We start from the raw sequence: 17,098 nt of genomic DNA on the forward strand, positions 1-17,098 counted from the left end.
CCCAGACCCCAGGGCACCCAGACCCCAGGCACCCAGACCCCAGGGCACCCAGACCCCAGGGCACCCCAGACCCAAGGCACCCAGACCCCAGGGCACCCAGACCCTAAGCACCCAGACCCCAGGCACCCAGACCCCAGGGCACCCAGACCCCAGGCACCCAGACCCCAGGCACCCAGACCCTAAGCATCCAGACCCTAAGCACCCAGACCCCAGGCACCCAGACCCCCAGGCACCCAGACCCCAGGCACCCAGACCCCAGGGCACCCAGACACCCAGACCCCAGGCACCCAGACCCCAGGGCACCCAGACACCCAGACCCCAGGCACCCAGACCCCAGGCACCCAGATCCCAGGCATCCAAACCCCCAGGCACCCAGACCCTAAGCACCCAGACCCCAGGCACCCAGACCCTAAGCACCCAGAGCCCAGGCACCCAAACCCCCAGGCACCCAGACCCCAGGACACCCAGAGGCCGGGGCACCCATACCCCGGGCCCCCTGGGACTTTCTGACTCAGACCAAATGTGTATCGGGAACCAAATACCAAGGGCTTCTCTTTAGTTAAAATTCCTCTTTCTTGGATCTTCTCCTGGGTTGCAAGACAAACGTCGCAGTCCCTTCAAGGATCGTGAGGCAGCCCCCCCGTCCCCAGAGCTGCAGGTTTTCTGGGGAGCCCGGTCCCCCAAACCAGGCAGCCCTGTATGTACGGAGGGAGAAGTCTCAAGATTAGTAGACACGCAAGTTAAGCACAATTTCCAAGTGAAGTAAAAATGAGAAGGTACATGCCTAACCGGTGTGGCTCAGTGGTGAGCGTCCACCTATGAACCAGGAGGTCAGGGTTCGATTCCCGGTCAGGGCACAGGCCCAGGTTGTGGGCTCCATCCTTAGTCAGGGGTGTGCAGGAGGCGGCTGATCCATGATTTTCTCTCATCATTGATGTTTCTCTCTCTCTCCCTCTCCCTCCTTCTCTGAAGTCAATAAAAATATTATTTTTAATGAGAAGGTATAGGATATGCCCTTGTTTGTGTTCAGTGCCCGTATGAACAGCGCCGTCCCTATCCCTCTGACGGGATTGAAACTCTTGAGAAGAACGGGTAAGAAACCAGTCTCCGTGCCTCCTGGGGGAGGGCGGGCAGTCAGGGGACCGACGGAGAGACCTGTCCCCGCGCGTCCTGGGCCTCCTGGCTCACGTCACCGAGACTCCTCGTTCTGTGCACTCGGTGCTCACACTGACCGACAGGAACACGTAAAATTAATGTGCTGATTCCTCTCAGCTGTGGGGCTCCAGGCTGTGGGCGTCCCCACAGGTGCAGCCTCTCCCAGCAGCAAGCAAAACAAGGCCACGGAAGGGAGGGCCCGGGGTGCAGTGGGGGCAGACACCAGTGCCTGGGGTGCAGTGGGGTGCAGACACCAGTGCCCGGGGTGCAGTGGGGGCAGACACCAGTGCAGGGGGTGCAGTGGGGGCAGACAGCAGTGCCCGGGGTGCAGTGGGGTGCAGTGGGGGCAGACAGCAGTGCAGGGGGTGCAGTGGGGGGCAGACAGCAGTGCCCGGGGTGCAGTGGGGTGCAGACAGCAGTGCCCGGGGTGCAGTGGGGGCAGACACCAGTGCCCGGGGTGCAGTGGGGTGCAGACACCAGTGCCCGGGGTGCAGTGGGGTGCAGACAGCAGTGCCCGGGGTGCAGTGGGGGCAGACACCAGTGCAGGGGGTGCAGTGGGGGCAGACAGCAGTGCCCGGGGTGCAGTGGGGTGCAGTGGGGGCAGACAGCAGTGCAGGGGGTGCAGTGGGGGGCAGTGGGCACAGACAGCAGTGCAGGGGGTGCAGTGGGGTGCAGACAGCAGTGCCCGGGGTGCAGTGGGGGCAGACACCAGTGCCCGGGGTGCAGTGGGGTGCAGACAGCAGTGCAGGGGGTGCAGTGGGGTGCAGACACCAGTGCCTGGGGTGCAGTGGGGTGCAGACAGCAGTGCAGGGGGTGCAGTGGGGTGCAGACACCAGTGCCTGGGGTGCAGTGGGGGCAGACACCAGTGCCTGGGGTGCAGTGGGGTGCAGACAGCAGTGCCCGGGGTGCAGTGGGGTGCAGACAGCAGTGCAGGGGTGCAGTGGGGGCAGACAGCAGTGCCCGGGGTGCAGTGGGGTGCAGACAGCAGTGCAGGGGTGCAGTGGGGGCAGACAGCAGTGCCCGGGGTGCCGCGGGGGGCAGACAGCAGTGCAGGGGTGCAGTGGGGGCAGACAGCAGTGCAGGGGTGCAGTGGGGTGCAGACAGCAGTGCAGGGGTGCAGTGGGGGCAGACAGCAGTGCCCAGGGTGCCGCGGGGGGCAGACAGCCATGGGGAAGGCAGGAGACTGGGAAGAGGGTGCTGTGTTTAGGGAATGACCAGGGGTCCTCCCTCTGGGGAGGATCTAGGGGCAGAAAAACAGCGAACCCAGACTTTCCACGGGAAGGGGACGTGACAAACGCCGGGAGGAAGGAGAGCACAGCCCGGCTGCGGGAGGCGGTGGATGGTCCCCGAGCGGCCAGGACTCACAGAGGCTGGTGGGAGGCCGGGCACAGCTGCAGGGAGACAGGGAAGGCCCAGGACAGAGCCTCCTGCACAGCCCGTCCCCGCAGGCCTTCCTGAGGCTGTGCCAGGCTCACGCCCCGGGGCCCCCGGAGCGCCCCCCGCCCGCTCCCTCGGGGCCCATGGTGTCCTCTCCTCTGAGAAGCTCCCCCAGCTCCCGGGTGGGCTGAGGCGCTACCTCTGTGCCCGGGGCTGCCAGCAGGTGAGCGCCAGGGGAGAGGTGCCTGCACAGCCAGGCCCACGTGACCAACCACTGGACCCCAAGAGCTGCTGCCCTGGTCACAGGTGCGGGAGCAGGGAGGGCGGTTTGGGGGGCTGGGGTCGCCCGATGGACTGGTGCCCAGCTGCCCAGGCGTCGGGAGGGAGTCCAGCCCGCAGGCATCTGAGGTGGGGGTCAAAGTGCCTGCGGCTCAGGGCAGTCGGGGGGCCCGGGATGGGGGAGGGCGGGGCTGAGCCATAGTTGGGGTCCACAGGGGAAGTTTCCGACGCGGCCGCATGTGGACTCGGGTATAGCAACTGTTCCCCCTGGAGCTGCGAGCCGGCAGGTGCCCCCAAACCCACTCCCCGCCCCGCGGAGCCAGCGCCCGCTGAGCAGGGCGCCCAGGACCCCCTGTGCCACTCCAGGGGGCGCCACCCGCAGGGGACACGCTCAGTGTTTGCCAATCATGTCAGCACCCTTCCCAGCACACCCGCCTGGGTGGCAGCATCTGTGGGGGAGGGGGTCTCCCAGGGAGGCCAAGGAGCTGAGCCCTGGGACACTGGGAGCCCCGAGGGGCGGGGCCTGGAGCGGCACCCCCCCCCCGCAGCCGCACCATGGCCCCCCGAGACCGCCCGCCAGCCACCAGGCTTGGCGCCCTGGCCCATCCTGTAACCTCCCAGGGCCTCAGTGTCCCCGCCTGTGAAATGGGTCGCACAGTCAGCCCGAGCGTGCGAGCTCTGCAGAGGCTGGGCGGGCTGGGGGCTCCGGTGATGAGACCCCGCAGGGCCTGTGTCACCGGTTCCCCGCTCGGCCTCCGCCCGGGGCTGACTCACGGCCCAGGCAGAGCTGGGCGTTGGGCAATCCGCTCAGAAAAACAATGCAGGGTCAAGGCCACAGGCGGCCTCGCGGGAGAGGCCTGGACGGGACCCTCCGGACAGACAGTGTTTTGAACCCGCGGGGAAGGAAAACAAAAATATGTTTTGCTCCCGGGACTGACGGGGGATGATGTCAATGGAGCCAAGGCCGCTGCTGCCGGGATGAAGGCGCCGCTCCCCACGCTGAGGGCAGCCCCTCCATCCTCCCCCCACCCCTCCCGAGAGCCAATGTGCAAAGGCACCTGCTCTCGTCACATCATCACGTCCTTACTGTGCCCACCGCCCACCAGCCCCTCCAAACACCAGGGTCCCCTGGCCAGGTCCCCCCACGGGACCGCCCCCCACGATTGGCAGGTGCTGGGGCACACCCTCCCCCCATGAGCAGTCTGCTTCTCTGACCTGGCAAAGGGCAGGGACCTGGCACAGAAAGGGGGGCAGCCTCCTCCATTAGGGGGGCCGCCTCCTCCATTAGGGGGACAGTCTCCTACATTAGGGGGGACAGCCTCCTACATTAGGGGGGACAGTCTCCTACATTAGGGGGGCAGCCTCCTCCATTAGGGGGGCCAGCCTCCTACATTAGGGGGGACAGTCTCCTACATTAGGGGGGCAGCCTCCTCCATTAGGGGGGACAGTCTCCTACATTAGGGGGACAGCCTCCTACATTAGGGGGGACAGCCTCCTACATTACAGTCTCTAGTCCCTTGTGGGGGTGTCTTGCTCGCATCAGTGTGCATTCACGGGGTGCAGCCAGCAAGCAGGCATGGAGAGTTTGATCATGAATGGATGCTGGAGTTTTTAATGCTCTTTCTGCATCTATGGGTATATCTGTGATGTCTCCTTAGCTGGTTGATATGATGGATCACATTGATTGATTTTTGAGCCATGGACACTTGGTCATGACATAGAATTTTTTTCATATCTTGTTAGATTTGATTTGTTATAAGTGGACACAGGTGAGTATATATATATATTTTTCTATATATTTTTATTGATTCCAGAGAGGAAGAAGAGGGGGAGAGAGTTAGATCAATGATGAGAGAGAACCGTGGATCGGCTGCCTTCCGCACGCCCCCTACTGAGGATCGAGTCCACAGCACAACTCGGCCTGACTGGGAATCAAACTGTGGCCTCCTGGTCCATCGGTCGACCCTCAGCCACTGAGCCGCCCTGGCTGCCGGACGTGCTCCCGTTTTATTGGGGACGTTCGCATCAGTGTTCATGAGACCGGGCCGGTGGTTCATTTGGTCATTTGGTTTTGGAGTCAGGGCACTGCTGGCCTCGTGGAAGGACTTGGGAATTATCCCCTCTGCTTCTGTGTCCTGGAAGGTTGAGAGGTGGTGTCATTTCTTCCATGAATGTTCGTTAGTGTGTGGGGCTGGCTCCTGCCAGCGGCTGAGCCGGGAGCCCCTGCAGGCCGTGTCCGGGCCCCCACCTGCTCCCCGGGGGCTGCCGGGTGCGCTGGGGAGGCCTGGGACAGGTGACACTGTGACCGACAATGTGCCGCTGGACACACACTGTGGATTTCACAATGTTTCCATTCACCACACAAACAAAAGAGCCCTCACTGTCCTCAGACCAGGGTGCCTATGTGCCAGGAGGTCAGGGCACCCGGGGGCCAGGAGGTCAGGGCACCGTGCGGGGTCAGGAGGTTGGGGCACCGGGGGGTGGCCGAGCGCAGGGAGAAACAGGACTCGGAGCAGCATCCAGCCGCCCCCTCCTGGCAGGCACTGGGACTGTGGATGCCTGAGGCCCCGGCTGCCCCATCTGGGACAGGACGGGCGCACCTGTGAGCTCTATTATTTATTTTTCTTTACTAACTACACGTTCTTTTCAGAAAAAGTAAAATGGATTTTTTCATTGATGTCAGAGAGGAAGGGAGAGGGAGAGAGGGGGAGAAACATCAATGATGAGAGAGAATCATGGACGGCTGCCTCCTGCACGCCCCCCACTGGGGACGGAGCCCGCAACCCGGGCACGTGGCCTGATGGGGACTCGAACCCTGACCTCCTGGTTCCTAGGTCGACGCTCAACCACTGAGCCACCCGCCGGGCTGAAGTGAAATGGATGTAGGTATGTTACCATGTGCCCGTCGTCCTGCCATGGAGATATTGCCCATGTTACCATTTCCTTTTGGTCTCTTTCTGGATGTGTGTGCGTCTGTGGTGAGTATGTGCCATGTGTGCTGTGTTGCATGTGTGCTGTGTGGCGTGTGTGTGCCGTGTGTGTGGCAGGTGCGTGTGGCATGTGTGTGCTGTAACGTTTGAAATGGCCCCACACTCGCTGTCGGTTGTACAGCCTTTCCCCGTGTCACACGTCACGGATGCCTTGTCTGCAGTGTGAGCCCGCCCGAGGTGCTGACACGGGTGCACACAGATGCACACAGGTGCACACAGGTGCACACGGGTGCACATAGATGCACACAGGTGCACACAGATGCACACAGATGCACACGGGTGCACACGGGTGCACATAGATGCACACGGGTGCACACGGGTGCACACAGATGCACACGGATGCACACAGGTGCACACAGGTGCACACGCAAGCACCGGGGTGGCCGCAGTCTCCGCCCGCGGACGAGCCCTAGTTTGTGGCCTCGGCCTGCGTTTCCTTCCCTGCCCTGCACTCGGGGCTCCTGAAGGCAACGCTCCCCCCACCCCACCCCCCGCAGAGACAGGGGGTCGGGGGGCTGGAGTCGGAGGCCCTGCCCAGCGGGGAGGAGGCTGCTGGCCGGGCACCGGCGGGAGGGCTGCGGTGGGCAGTGCCGCCTGGACAGGACCCTGTGGAGGCCTCGCCGGCCGGACCGGAGCTCCTGAGCTTAGAGACGGGCCCGGGGCGAGGCCGGCGTTGGGGCTCCTCCAGGACCAGCGGGAGCCGGGCAGCCCCCCGGGCTCAGTCTTCCCCGCCCTGAAACGGAGCCACAGCCCCGCCCCGCCCCCGCCCCCGGCTCCGGGCACCCAGTGAGGAGGCGCGTGGGGGCGCGTGGGGGGCGCCGGGACCTCAGACGCTGCCTGGGACCCCCCGTTGCCTTGGAGACGGAGTGGCGACCTCCCTCGCCTGGGGGGCCGGACGGGGGACCAGCGGGGGGGGTCGCCTCGGGGTCCGCGGCCCCGGAATCGGGACTCGCCCGGGAGAGAGGCGCCCGCAGGTGCAGCCCCTCCGGCTCGCGGGCCGCGCCTCCTGCGCCTGCGCCGCTCGGGCGACAGGTGAAAACCGCGTCCAGGTGAGCAGCCCGCCGGGGCCAGGCGGCGGGAGCGGGATGGAGCCCGGGGCGCAGGTGGGCAGCGGGGCAGGGGGGCAGGGGGGCAGGTAGACGGGAGGGGGCGCAGGTGGGCAGGGGGGCAGCGGGACAGGTAGACGGGAGGGGGCGCAGGGGGGCAGCGGGGCAGGGGGGCAGGTAGACGGGAGGGGCGGGCGAGGGGGGGCGCGGGGGGGGCGGGGAGGCCGGTCGGTCTCGCTCTGGATCGCCCCGACCTGCACCAGGGACTCTGGGTCCCCCTGCCCCCCCTCCTGGGCCGCCTCGCGCCTCCCCCACCCCCACCCTCCCGGTCGGGCTGGTCACTGTCCGGGGTCTGGCCCCCGGGAGACGGAGACGGGAGGGCGTCCAGGTTCCAGGGGAGAGGCGGGTGCAGGCCCGACCTCTGACCCTGCGCTTCGCCCCCCCACCCCCACCCCCAGGGACCCCACCCCCAGGGACCCCACCACCCACACCAGGGGCCCCACCACCCACACCAGGGGCCCCTCCTGTCCTTCTCGTCGGTGAGTGGGTGTGACCCGCAGTAGGAAACATCGAATTTTCTTAGCTGCTTCTAGAATTTCTCAGGTTCCTAGTTTTCCTCGGTTTTCACAAAAAAGGTGTTGTTTTGCTTCACAGGATTTTACTTATTTTTATTATTTTGTTGGTCCTCACCCGAGGATAATTTTCCATTGATTTTTAGAGAGAGTGGAAGAGAGAGGGACCGAGAGAAACAGCGACGTGAGAGACTCGGACGGGTTGCCTCCTGCCCGCACCGACCAGGCCGGGGGGAGGAGCCCGCAACGAGGTCCATGCCCTTGACCGGACTCGAACCCGGGACCCTCTGGTCTCCTGCCAACGATCTACCCCTGAGCCGCACGGCGGGGGCTCGGGATTTGTTAAATTCTGTTTCCTTCAGCTTTTTGTCCTGCCGGCTGCTGACACGGTCACAGAGGAGCCACCCACAGTTCCTCCCAGAACTTTATGCCTTTGTTTTGTACATTTCAGTCTTATATCCACTTGGAATTTTCTTGGAAAACGAGGTGGTGTAAGGTTTTTAAATTCTTCCTTTCTGAGTAATTTATGGCTTTGTAAATAGCGCAGTTGCAACCCCCGGCCGGCTTGTGTCAGGGGCGGTGTGAGAACCCACCCTTCTGGGTTTTTCCCGAATGCCTGGCCGGAGGGGGTGAGCTGAGCAACAACACTCCCAGCTGGTGTTTCCCGGGCAGAGGTCACGGCCCGCGGCCTGGTCCTGAGACCGTTTTGGGGAAAACACTGAAGTGTTTCATCTGTGAGCTCTCGGATGTCAGTGCTGTCCTGTGGGAGGACACAGGGGTCCCAGAACATGTGTCCGCGCTTCTCCGCCGGCAGTTCCACCCTGGAAGGGACGTGAGTCCCCGTAAGCCCTGCCTCGTCGTAACCAGCGCGTGCACACGCTCTGAGGCTGAGACGCCTGGCGTGTCCGGGCACCAGCCGGTGCTGGGAGGTTCATTCAAAGCCGCTCCCGTGAGAGAGAGGGGACGTGTGTCCCCGGGGGTGACCCGGAGGCAGGTGGGCCTGCGGCCTCCATGCTGGGCGAGGGCCCCAGGCCCACCCACCTGCCGCCACTCCACACGCACACCTGTTGGCGGTTGTGCTCGATGCTGAGTGTAAATGTGAAGCTGATTTTATTGACATTTTGTACTTCTCTCCCCCCCCAAAAAAATTTATTTTTAATTCAGGACAGTCTGTTTTCTTTTTTAATATTTTTTATTGATGTAAGAGAGGAAGGGAGAGGCAGACACGTCAGTGATGAGAGAGAATCATCGATAGGCCGCCTCCTGCCACCCCACAGTGGGGAGGGAGCCGCAACCCGGGCCTGTGCCCTGACCGGGGATCGAACCCTGACCTCCTGGTTCACAGGTTGATGCTCAACCACTGAGCCCCCCGGCCGGGCAGGACAGTCTGCTCCCCGGTCCTGTCCCTGGGGCTCAGGGACGCCCCTCGGCTCAGCTCCCTGCCCCCCGGAGGCCACATCTGCCTCTGTTCGCACAGGTGTTTGAGTGGAGCTCCTCTGAGGACGAGGACCCGCCTTCCGTGTGGAGAGCCGCGGGGGCCGTCCCGAAGCACAGCACCCCCGCGGAGGGCTGCCCTGGCCGGAACCGGAGCCCGAGGCGCCCCAGGCCCTACCGCCCGGGGAGGGGCCCTGGGGACGGGTCCCCGCGGCCTGGGCGTGCCTCCCGGGACCTGCCGTCCCCCGTCCTCCGAAAGCAGCGGCTCTCTACCATCTGGGCCTCCGAGGAGTCCAGTGTGCAGCCGGGGCCCGACCCCAGCCCCCAGGCGCCGGATGGGGAGCCACCTGTGCCCGCCGAGGTCACCCGCCCGCGGCGGCCGCAGCCCCAGCCAAAGGCGAAGCCGGGAGAGCCCGCGGGGAGCTGGAGAAGAGGCCAAGGGCTGCCCGGGATCTCCGACGCCACAGGGCGGAGGCGCCGGGACCTGAGGAAGCTGGCGGCTGTGGTAGGCCCACCCAGCCCGTCCCCGTCCCCCGGAGCTCGGGGTCCCCCGGGAGGCGGCCTGCGGGGTTTGGGGAAGGGCACAGCTGCTCACTGCGGGGCTGGGCCTGGCGTGGGGCGGTCCCAGGCTGAGGACGGGGCAACTGCCTCCGGGGGGGCCTGGGTTGTGTCAGTAAAACAGGAGCCCAGCATCTCCTCGCTCCCCACACTCCTCCCGCACTGTCCCGGGACGGGCTGGATGACCCGCTCGCTGCCCCCTGCGGCCGCCCCTGCCCCCGGCCCAGGCCGCACCAAGGGTCCTCGTGTCCTCGTCAGTGGGTGGGGGCCCCAGGCCCGGCTGCTCTGGGCTCTTCCAGCCCCTCGTGTCCCCCTTGCTGGTTCCGAGGTTCCTGAGGGTCTGCTCTGGCCCCCCCTGTGCCCTCCCCTCCCCAGCGCTCGCTCTGTGCCCGGCTCAGACCCAGCCCTGACCCCGCCTGTCCCCTCAGCCACCCTCGCCCTCTGGGCAGGTGCTGCTCCGTCCAGGGCTTGAGTGACAGACAGTGGAGCGGGGCGAGGGGGGGCCCGTGCTGGCGGCCAAGCCCCTCTGGCCGTTGGCTGGGTGGTGCCCACCCACTGACGGGGGGAGGGGGCTGGAGTGGGGGGCCTCCTGTCCCACCAGCTCGTCCAGCAGACGCCCTCAGAGAGCCCGTCCCCGCAGACGGAGCGCGTGAGGCAGTGGGAGGCCCGCCAGCTGCAGAGCATCGAGGAGGCCACGCAGCACGACCTCACGGTGCAGGACGAGTGACCTGTCCCCCGACTCCTGTCCGCCGTCCTCGCGTCTGTCCGTCCCTGCACCCGGCAGCCCGTGCACCCCACGCCCTCCTCAGCACTTGATACCCCCCATATTGTGCCACAAGGGGGGGCTGTTGATAAAGGTCTTGTCACTCAGACCCAGGTGTGGTCCTGGAGGTGCCACCTGAGACGAGGGGGCGGGAGGCGGGGGGCGGGCAGCGGGGGGCGGGCAGCCTGGGGACTGGGGGGGGCGGGGACTCGGTGACGTGTTGCAGGTAAAGAGCAGGAGCTCAGGGTGTCGCTCCAGGAAAAGCAGAGCCGCTCCACCTGCGGCCTCTGGGACCTGCGAGCGGAGGGCTCGGGGTGGACAGAGGGTTACCTGCCTCCCTCCCAGCACAGTCCCAGGATGGGGGGGGGGGGGGGGCGGGCACTGCTGACCCTCACGCATAGGGAGGAGAGACGGCCCCCAAGCTTCAGACAGACAGAAACCTGGCCTCAAACCCCAACATGAGGCACCCCAACACAGGGAACCCCAACACGAGGCACCCTGTAACAGGGCACCCCAGACAGACTGAGGCCGGGTGGAGACAGCAGGCCACGCAGGTGCCCGGCAAGCAAGGGTTTCTGGGAGGCGGGCGGAAACCTGGTCCCCCTGGAGGCCCCCACGGAGGGAGGGTCACTCCCCCGACACCGCGATGCCCGTGTGTGTGCATGTGCGTGTGTGTGTATGTGTGTGCGTGTGTGTATGTATGTGTGTGCGCGTGTGTGTGCGTGTGCGGGCGCGCGTGTGTGTGTGCGCGTGCGTGTGTGCGTGTGTGTGCGTGCGTGTGTGCGTGTGTGTGTGCGTGTATGTGTGTGTGGGGGGGGGCATGCACTTCCTGGGCAGTGTGTTTAAATGACATTTTCTGAGCGAGTTCCTCCTCTATAAGCTGACTTTTCAACTTGTTCACTTTTTTCTTTGTTGTAACAATTATCGGATTATAAAATAGATACGTTTATTCGCCCTGGCCAGTGCTCAATGGTTAGAGCGCCGGCCTGCAGACAAGGGTCCTGGGTTTGCTGGTCCAGAGCACGGACCTCAGCCGCAGGTTGAATCCCAGGCCTGGTCGGTGTGAGTGGGAGACAACCCACTGGTGTCTCTCCTGTCGATGTTTCTCTTGCTCCCCCTCCCGCTCTCTAAAAATCAGTGGGAAATGTCCTCACTCCTTAGGTGAAGATTAAAAAAATGAATTTAAAAATGATACATTAATTTTTCAAATAAAAGTGGAAAGAAGCAGGAAACTGCCTATTATTGCATGAGCTGGACATGACTGCTTTGGGGCCCGGCCGGCAGGGCCCAGTGGGTGAGCAGCGACCTCTGAACCAGGAGGTCACGGTTCCATTCCCGGTCGGGGCACAGGCCCAGGTTGTGGGCTCAACCCCCAGTAGGGGGCGTGCAGGAGGCAGCCGATCAATGATTCTCATCATGGATGCTTCTCTCTCCCTCTCCCTTTCTCTGAAATTAATTTTTAAAAAATACTTTTAAAATACTTTGGTGTCTTTCCATCCTCGCTATTAAAAATAAAGTGTGAACTGTACCACAGTCTGCGCGACACAGTCACGTGACCTGTCTCTGCCTCGTTTCCAGACATGTGCTGATGCCTCGACCACGTTCCCGTAGTCCCAGGGTCTGGCCCCGGCCGTCCACTCCGCCTCACCCCTGCCTGCCAGCTCCAGGACACTGTGAGCCCTGCACGCACCCCGTCTCTCTTGCTCCCAGTTCAGGGGTGTGACGGGCGTTAGCTGCGTCCCGGTCACTGTGGCCGGGACAAACCCCACCTCACCACTCACCGCGGTCAGGCTCCTCCTGGGCCCGACCTGGGCCGGCCAAGTCCAGTTCCAGCCAACGATCCAGCCAGGCCTGCTGATGGAGGACCCCTCCCTCAACACCTGGTCCCGTTCCTCATCCCCCACCGTGACGTCCGGGGCCCTGGCCATCCAGCCACGCTCCTGGGTGCCCATACACGTTCCTTAAGGCCACAGCTCCACACGTGGTCTTGGTCATCACGGGGGGGGGGGGGGGGGGGCAGGGGTTAGGAAATCACGGTCCGCCCTGCAGGTCAGCGACGCGGGCGGGCGGGTTCGGTTCCCCATGAAAATGGCACAGGCTTAGTCAAGCAAGGTCTTCCTTTACTTTTGTTAAGATTCCAGAAAGTGTAGTGCAAACACTCAGTAGAAAAGTTGCGATTAAGAAACGTACATTCACATTTAACATGTCAGCCCATTCACGTGTTTTTTCAAATAAAAATAGGACAAAGTGTTCAACGACTTGTCTCCAGGTAACGACCCTGGAAAAGACTGGCCTACCGTGTGCAGGTGACATGGAAATAGACCCGTGTTGATCATACAAATCTACCAGGAGGTGACGTCACCGTCCGAGCCCCCGTCCGCGTGCCCCCGGGCCCCGCGCCCCGGCTGGGCGTCCTGCGGGGGACAGCCCTGCGGGCACAGACGGGCACGGGCCTCCGCCCCCAGGCCCCGGAGGAAGGGCCCGCGGTGGGCGCGGCTTTCCCTCCGTGAGTGGGGTCTACGCTAAGAGGTTACATTCCGCATCTTGGCGTGTGCGAGGTGGTGTGCGATCCGTGTGCTGGGGCGGGCGGGCGGGCGTGTGCAGGGCCCTGGCTCAGGCTCCGGACCCGCCCTGTCGGGACGCTGCGGCCAGCGGCAGGAGGCCCGAGGCGGGCTGCCCCTTGCTGTGCATGCTGGGCATTCCAAACGCAAACTAAACTCACACTCACGGGGTTTCACGCATGCGACCGCGTGCGAATGGCTTGGGTGTCACGGTTTTCACGGGGCGAAGGCAGCACCGCTCCCCCCTGCAGGACGGTGCAGGGAGCGAGGCGCCCGCTGCGGGAGGCCGCGGGGCTCCCTCGGGCTCCCGGACGGACGGGGACGGGCCCCTGAGGCGTGTGCTTCGTGCTGGGGCTGCGTGGGGGTTGCTGGTGGGAGGCGAGAGACAAGTTCTGGCTGCCGGCGGGCCAAGTGCCCTGTGCACAGACGCCGCCCGCACGCGGCATGAAGCCCGAGGCTGGACAGGTCTCCGGGGGGAGGGGGTCTAGGTCACCCCCTCGTTCAAACACCAACTCCCAGGAAGGGCCTGCTGTGGAGACGGAAGCACTGAATCTGAGCTGCCAGGCCCGGGACTCGGGGTCGGGAGGCGGACGCCTGCCCTCGGGGTCCCCAGCTCCTCACCCCGTCATAGTCCCAGGAGCCTGTCCTCTGACCTCCTACACCCGCCAGCAGGTGACAAGGACACTGGGTGGCTCTGACCAGGAGTTGGGAGCTGGGTGGAGTCCAGTTCACTGGAGAGGTGTGTGTGGTGTGGGGGCGCCTGGGGGCCCCGTTCTGCTGTGTCTGTTGTCCGAGGGGCCTGGCACTGTGCTGACGGGGCAGCGCCCTCGGTGCTGAAGGACAGTGTTCCCTCAGGGGCGACGGGCTGTGCAGGGACGCAGCGCAGGACGAGACCCGGCAGGGACCTCCCGCTGACCCATTTATGTCCTGAGGGGTCAGTCGCTAAAGGAGACGGGCTCAGCCAAGAGGACACAGGTCCAGGTGAGATGACACCAGTGCGGGCGGGGGGACCCCAATATGGGCGGGGGGACCCCAGTGTGGGCGGTGGGACCCCAGTGCGGGCGGTGGGACCCCAGTGTGGGCAGGGGGACCCCAGGGTGGGCAGGGGGACCCCAGGGTGGGCAGGGGGACCCCTGTACGGGAGGTGGGACCCCAGTGTGGGCGGGGGGACCCCAGGGCGGGCGGTGGGCACAAACCCACCACCCGGGGCCCTGGCACGGTGGCACTTGTGTGCAGATGAGCTCGCAGCGCCGTGAGGGGCTGTCTGGGTTGTGCCTCTCGGTCCCCGACACTCAGAGGAAAAACCTCGTCCGGTTGGAGCCCCTGGGGTTGCCCCGCCCCCCGTTCCTTGGGGGGCGGCGGTAGCAGCAGGGCGTGCGGGAGGCTGTGGGCGAGGGCCCAGGCGTCTCTGCGTTGGTTAGTTATTGCTTCGGGGCCTGGAGCCTGGAGGCTGGTGGACACGCAGGGCCATGTGGGGTCTGGGGGCAGAGGAGGCGCCGGGCCGGGGTCTGTGGGAGCGTCTGGAAGTTCGGGCTGCGTGCTGCCCCACTGAGGTGGGCAGGGCATGCGAGGGCCATGCAGGGCACACGGGGTCACGTGGGACACGGGGGGTCATGCCACAGCGCGGGGGTCGCCAGGCAGGGGTGCGGGTGCTGGGAACACGGCGCCTCGGGCTCTCCTGCGTTTGGGGGTGACGGCAGCCCGGCGCCCGGCGCACTGTTGGGAGCTCGCGCATCCCCCGGAGGCCTGGCCTCTGTGCGTGGATACTGTACACGGTTCAGGACACATAAGGCAACACAACAGTGTGAGCACAATGAGGGAGGGCCGTCCTCGCCGGGGCCTGGCTGCTGGCCGCGGAGTGCGCTCAGAGCGGGACCCCACGTTTCCCGGCTTTGCACGTGGTTCCGTGGACCAGGTCACGGGTGGGTCTCACGGGGCATCTGGTGTGTGTGTCCAGCTGGGCTGTCACCTGGCCCGCCCGCCCCCACTCGCTGGGGCAGGTGCCGAACTCAGCCCCTGTGGCTGTGGGGTGCCGACCGCTTCGTGGAGGTGGCGGTTGGGGTGCCCTCACCTCCCTGGGCTACAGCCGTTCATCCCGGGATGGCCCTGCACCCTCCTCCGCCTCTGAGGGGACACGAGGCCACGCGAGCCCCAGGTAGCGTATGCACCCCATGACCTTCTGCATAACGCCCGTGTGTGCAGCAGCCTGTCCACGTGGGGCCACAACCTGCCCCCACCTGCTCTGGCCGACACAGCGGGACCCCAGGAGGGAGGCCACCACGCTCACTGCGGAGGCCGGCCCAGCCCGCATCCCGGCATCCACGCCTGGTGCCACGGCCACGCCTCCCAGGTAGGAGGCCACGGCTGACACCCAGACCCACCTGCCGTCACCGCCCCGCCTTCTGGAGCAGGGACCCCTGGATCCACGACCGTAAATTCCGAAACACGCATCCGGGCTGGTTCTGCCGGAGAAATGCCTTCTGTCCGGGAAGCTGCTCACGGTTACGGGCGTCACGGGTCTTCACAGCGAGCGCAGCCGTCCGCCGCCACCCGGAAAGTCGGACCCACCGACCCACAGCTCAGACGCCCGACAGTGAGGGCGCCCCGGCTTCGGGCGGCAGGGGGGCCGCACAGAGGGACGCGGGCCACACGCCGAAGACGTGGCTGCAGGCCCGGGCTCCGGCTCTCACGGACGGCGACTCTCGAAGGCCAGCAGCCGCCCCCTCCGGCCGGTCGGTCGTGGGGCCGGGCCCCTCAGTTCTCCTCAAACCGTCCGTCCAAGGCCCCGCGGCTCTGGGCCTGGCCCCGCCCTCACTCGGGGCCACCCCGGCTCCTGCAGGCCAGCTCGCAACCAAAGGTCTGACCGCTCACCCTGCCGGCCGACCGGCCCAGGTCACAGCCGCCAGGCGGCCTCAGTCCGTGCGGGCGGGGTCCGCCCCCAGTCACTGCCCAGCTGCTTTGGGTCCGGCCTGGATGGCGCCCCTTCCCAGCCCAGCCGACGACCCAGCCCCGCTCTGCCGGCCGGGCTGCTCCTGCCGGAGTGACCGAGTGACCGAGGCCCTGAGCCTTCTGCCCGGCGCCCCAGCTAAGCCTCCTTCCCGGCCGCTCCCGGGGGCGGGTGTGGGCCTGGGGGCCGGGGGGCGAGCCCCAAGCCCTGCGGAGCCCCTAGCCCGGCTCCCACGGGGAGGCCGGCCATGGAGGCCGGGGGGCGGCCCGCGGCCAGGCTGGTCTGGTGGCCGGCTCTCCTGTAGGGACACAGTTTCCGCTCCGAGTTCAGGGGCCTCGTTTGCGAGTTTCCGTCGGTCCTGCCTTCCAGGAAGTAGGTGAGCATCTCGCCCTTGCCCTTGACGCTGACCTTGCCCCGGCACAGGAAGTGGTAGCCGCCCGGTCGCAGCAGCCGCTGCACCTCCTCCGTCACCTGCAGGGAGGGGCGGGTGACCTCAGGCGGCTCCAGGCCTCTGCTCCCCCCACGGCCACGCTGGCCACTCCCAGGGAGGACGGAGGGAGAGCAGGCACTGGAGGGGCCCCCGTGGACCAGGCACAGGGGGAGCCTGGGGCAGAGCATGACGGGCTCCCCAGCCGGGGCTCTGGCGCCCAGTGACCGGGACGTCTCTGGGTCGGGGGACAGGCAGGAACCAGCCCAGCGGGAGGGGGGAGGGCAGAGCCCAGCGGGAGCCACACCAGGCGGCCCCGTCGCCCGTCGCCTCGGAACCCTCAGTGCCCGAGTGCAAATCAACATCCAGGGACCCCTGGTGCCCTGAGGGCCCAGGTGTGGGGTCACTGGCGCAGAGGGAGCTGGGCCGACCCCCAAGGAAATAGGACGTGACTCGGGTGCCCTGAACCTCAGGCTCCCAGCTGGCATTTCAGCCAAAAGAACTCCCGCCACAAAATTAGAAAAATGGTAAAAAAAAAAAAAAAAACAAACAAACAAGGAAGCTCTTTATCATAAAGTTCCGTAAACCGCAGAAGACGGGATTGTCTGCTGTTTTCTTCCTGGACCTTCACGCCGGAGGGTCCCCCACCCTCCCCCCACCCCCGGCCCTGCCCCGGGGGCCCCACCCCTGGCATCTGCTGTCCACCCAGAGCCAGGCTCCCTCGTCCCTGGGCACGTCGGTCCCGCCAGCCCAGCGCGCACGCCGACCCCTCGCTGGACAGTAAGTGCCTCTCCATAGGGGCCCTGTCTGCCCACCAGGTCCTGTTGTGGCTCCTGAGACACACAGCAACTCGGCCGGCCTGCGTGCGGGGAGCAGGGCCCCGGGCGGCCGGCCCGCGTGCGGGGAGCAGGGCCCGGGGCGGCCGGCCCGCGTGCGGGGAGCAGGGCCCGGGGCGGCCGGCCCGCGTGCGGGGAGCAGGGCCCCGGGCG

General features: G+C 65.7%; 2 protein-coding genes across 2 annotated transcripts in view; one reads left to right on the forward strand and one right to left on the reverse strand.

The window, feature by feature from the left end:
- Positions 1–6,886: 6,886 nt before the first annotated feature.
- On the forward strand, positions 6,887–10,138 carry CCDC201 (coiled-coil domain containing 201). The gene is made up of 3 exons (XM_070425240.1): positions 6,887–6,904; positions 8,897–9,358; positions 10,052–10,138. Exons 1-3 carry the CDS (start codon positions 6,887–6,889, stop codon positions 10,136–10,138), a joined length of 567 nt encoding a protein of 188 aa, XP_070281341.1.
- A 2,135-nt stretch (positions 10,139–12,273) lies between these two features.
- The window catches only part of ADCY1 (adenylate cyclase 1), a 36,342-nt gene continuing 31,517 nt past the window's right edge, over positions 12,274–17,098 (reverse strand). Inside the window, exon 20 of the mRNA XM_070424871.1 lies at positions 12,274–16,153. Coding sequence (XP_070280972.1) covers positions 15,821–16,153 — 333 coding nt within the window. The 3' untranslated portion in view covers positions 12,274–15,820. The remainder of the gene's footprint in view (positions 16,154–17,098) is intronic.

This window comes from Myotis yumanensis, unplaced genomic scaffold, assembly GCF_028538775.1.
Source record: "Myotis yumanensis isolate MYYU_CA2020_CCGP unplaced genomic scaffold, mMyoYum1.0.hap1 SCAF_9, whole genome shotgun sequence".
Taxonomy (NCBI): Eukaryota; Metazoa; Chordata; class Mammalia; order Chiroptera; family Vespertilionidae; genus Myotis; species Myotis yumanensis.

Excerpts from the sequence above, each read along its gene's own strand:
- CCDC201 (XM_070425240.1), top strand. Across the intron at positions 9,359-10,051 it reads TGAGGAAGCTGGCGGCTGTG|ACGGAGCGCGTGAGGCAGTG; the intron begins GTAGGCCCACCC and ends CCGTCCCCGCAG.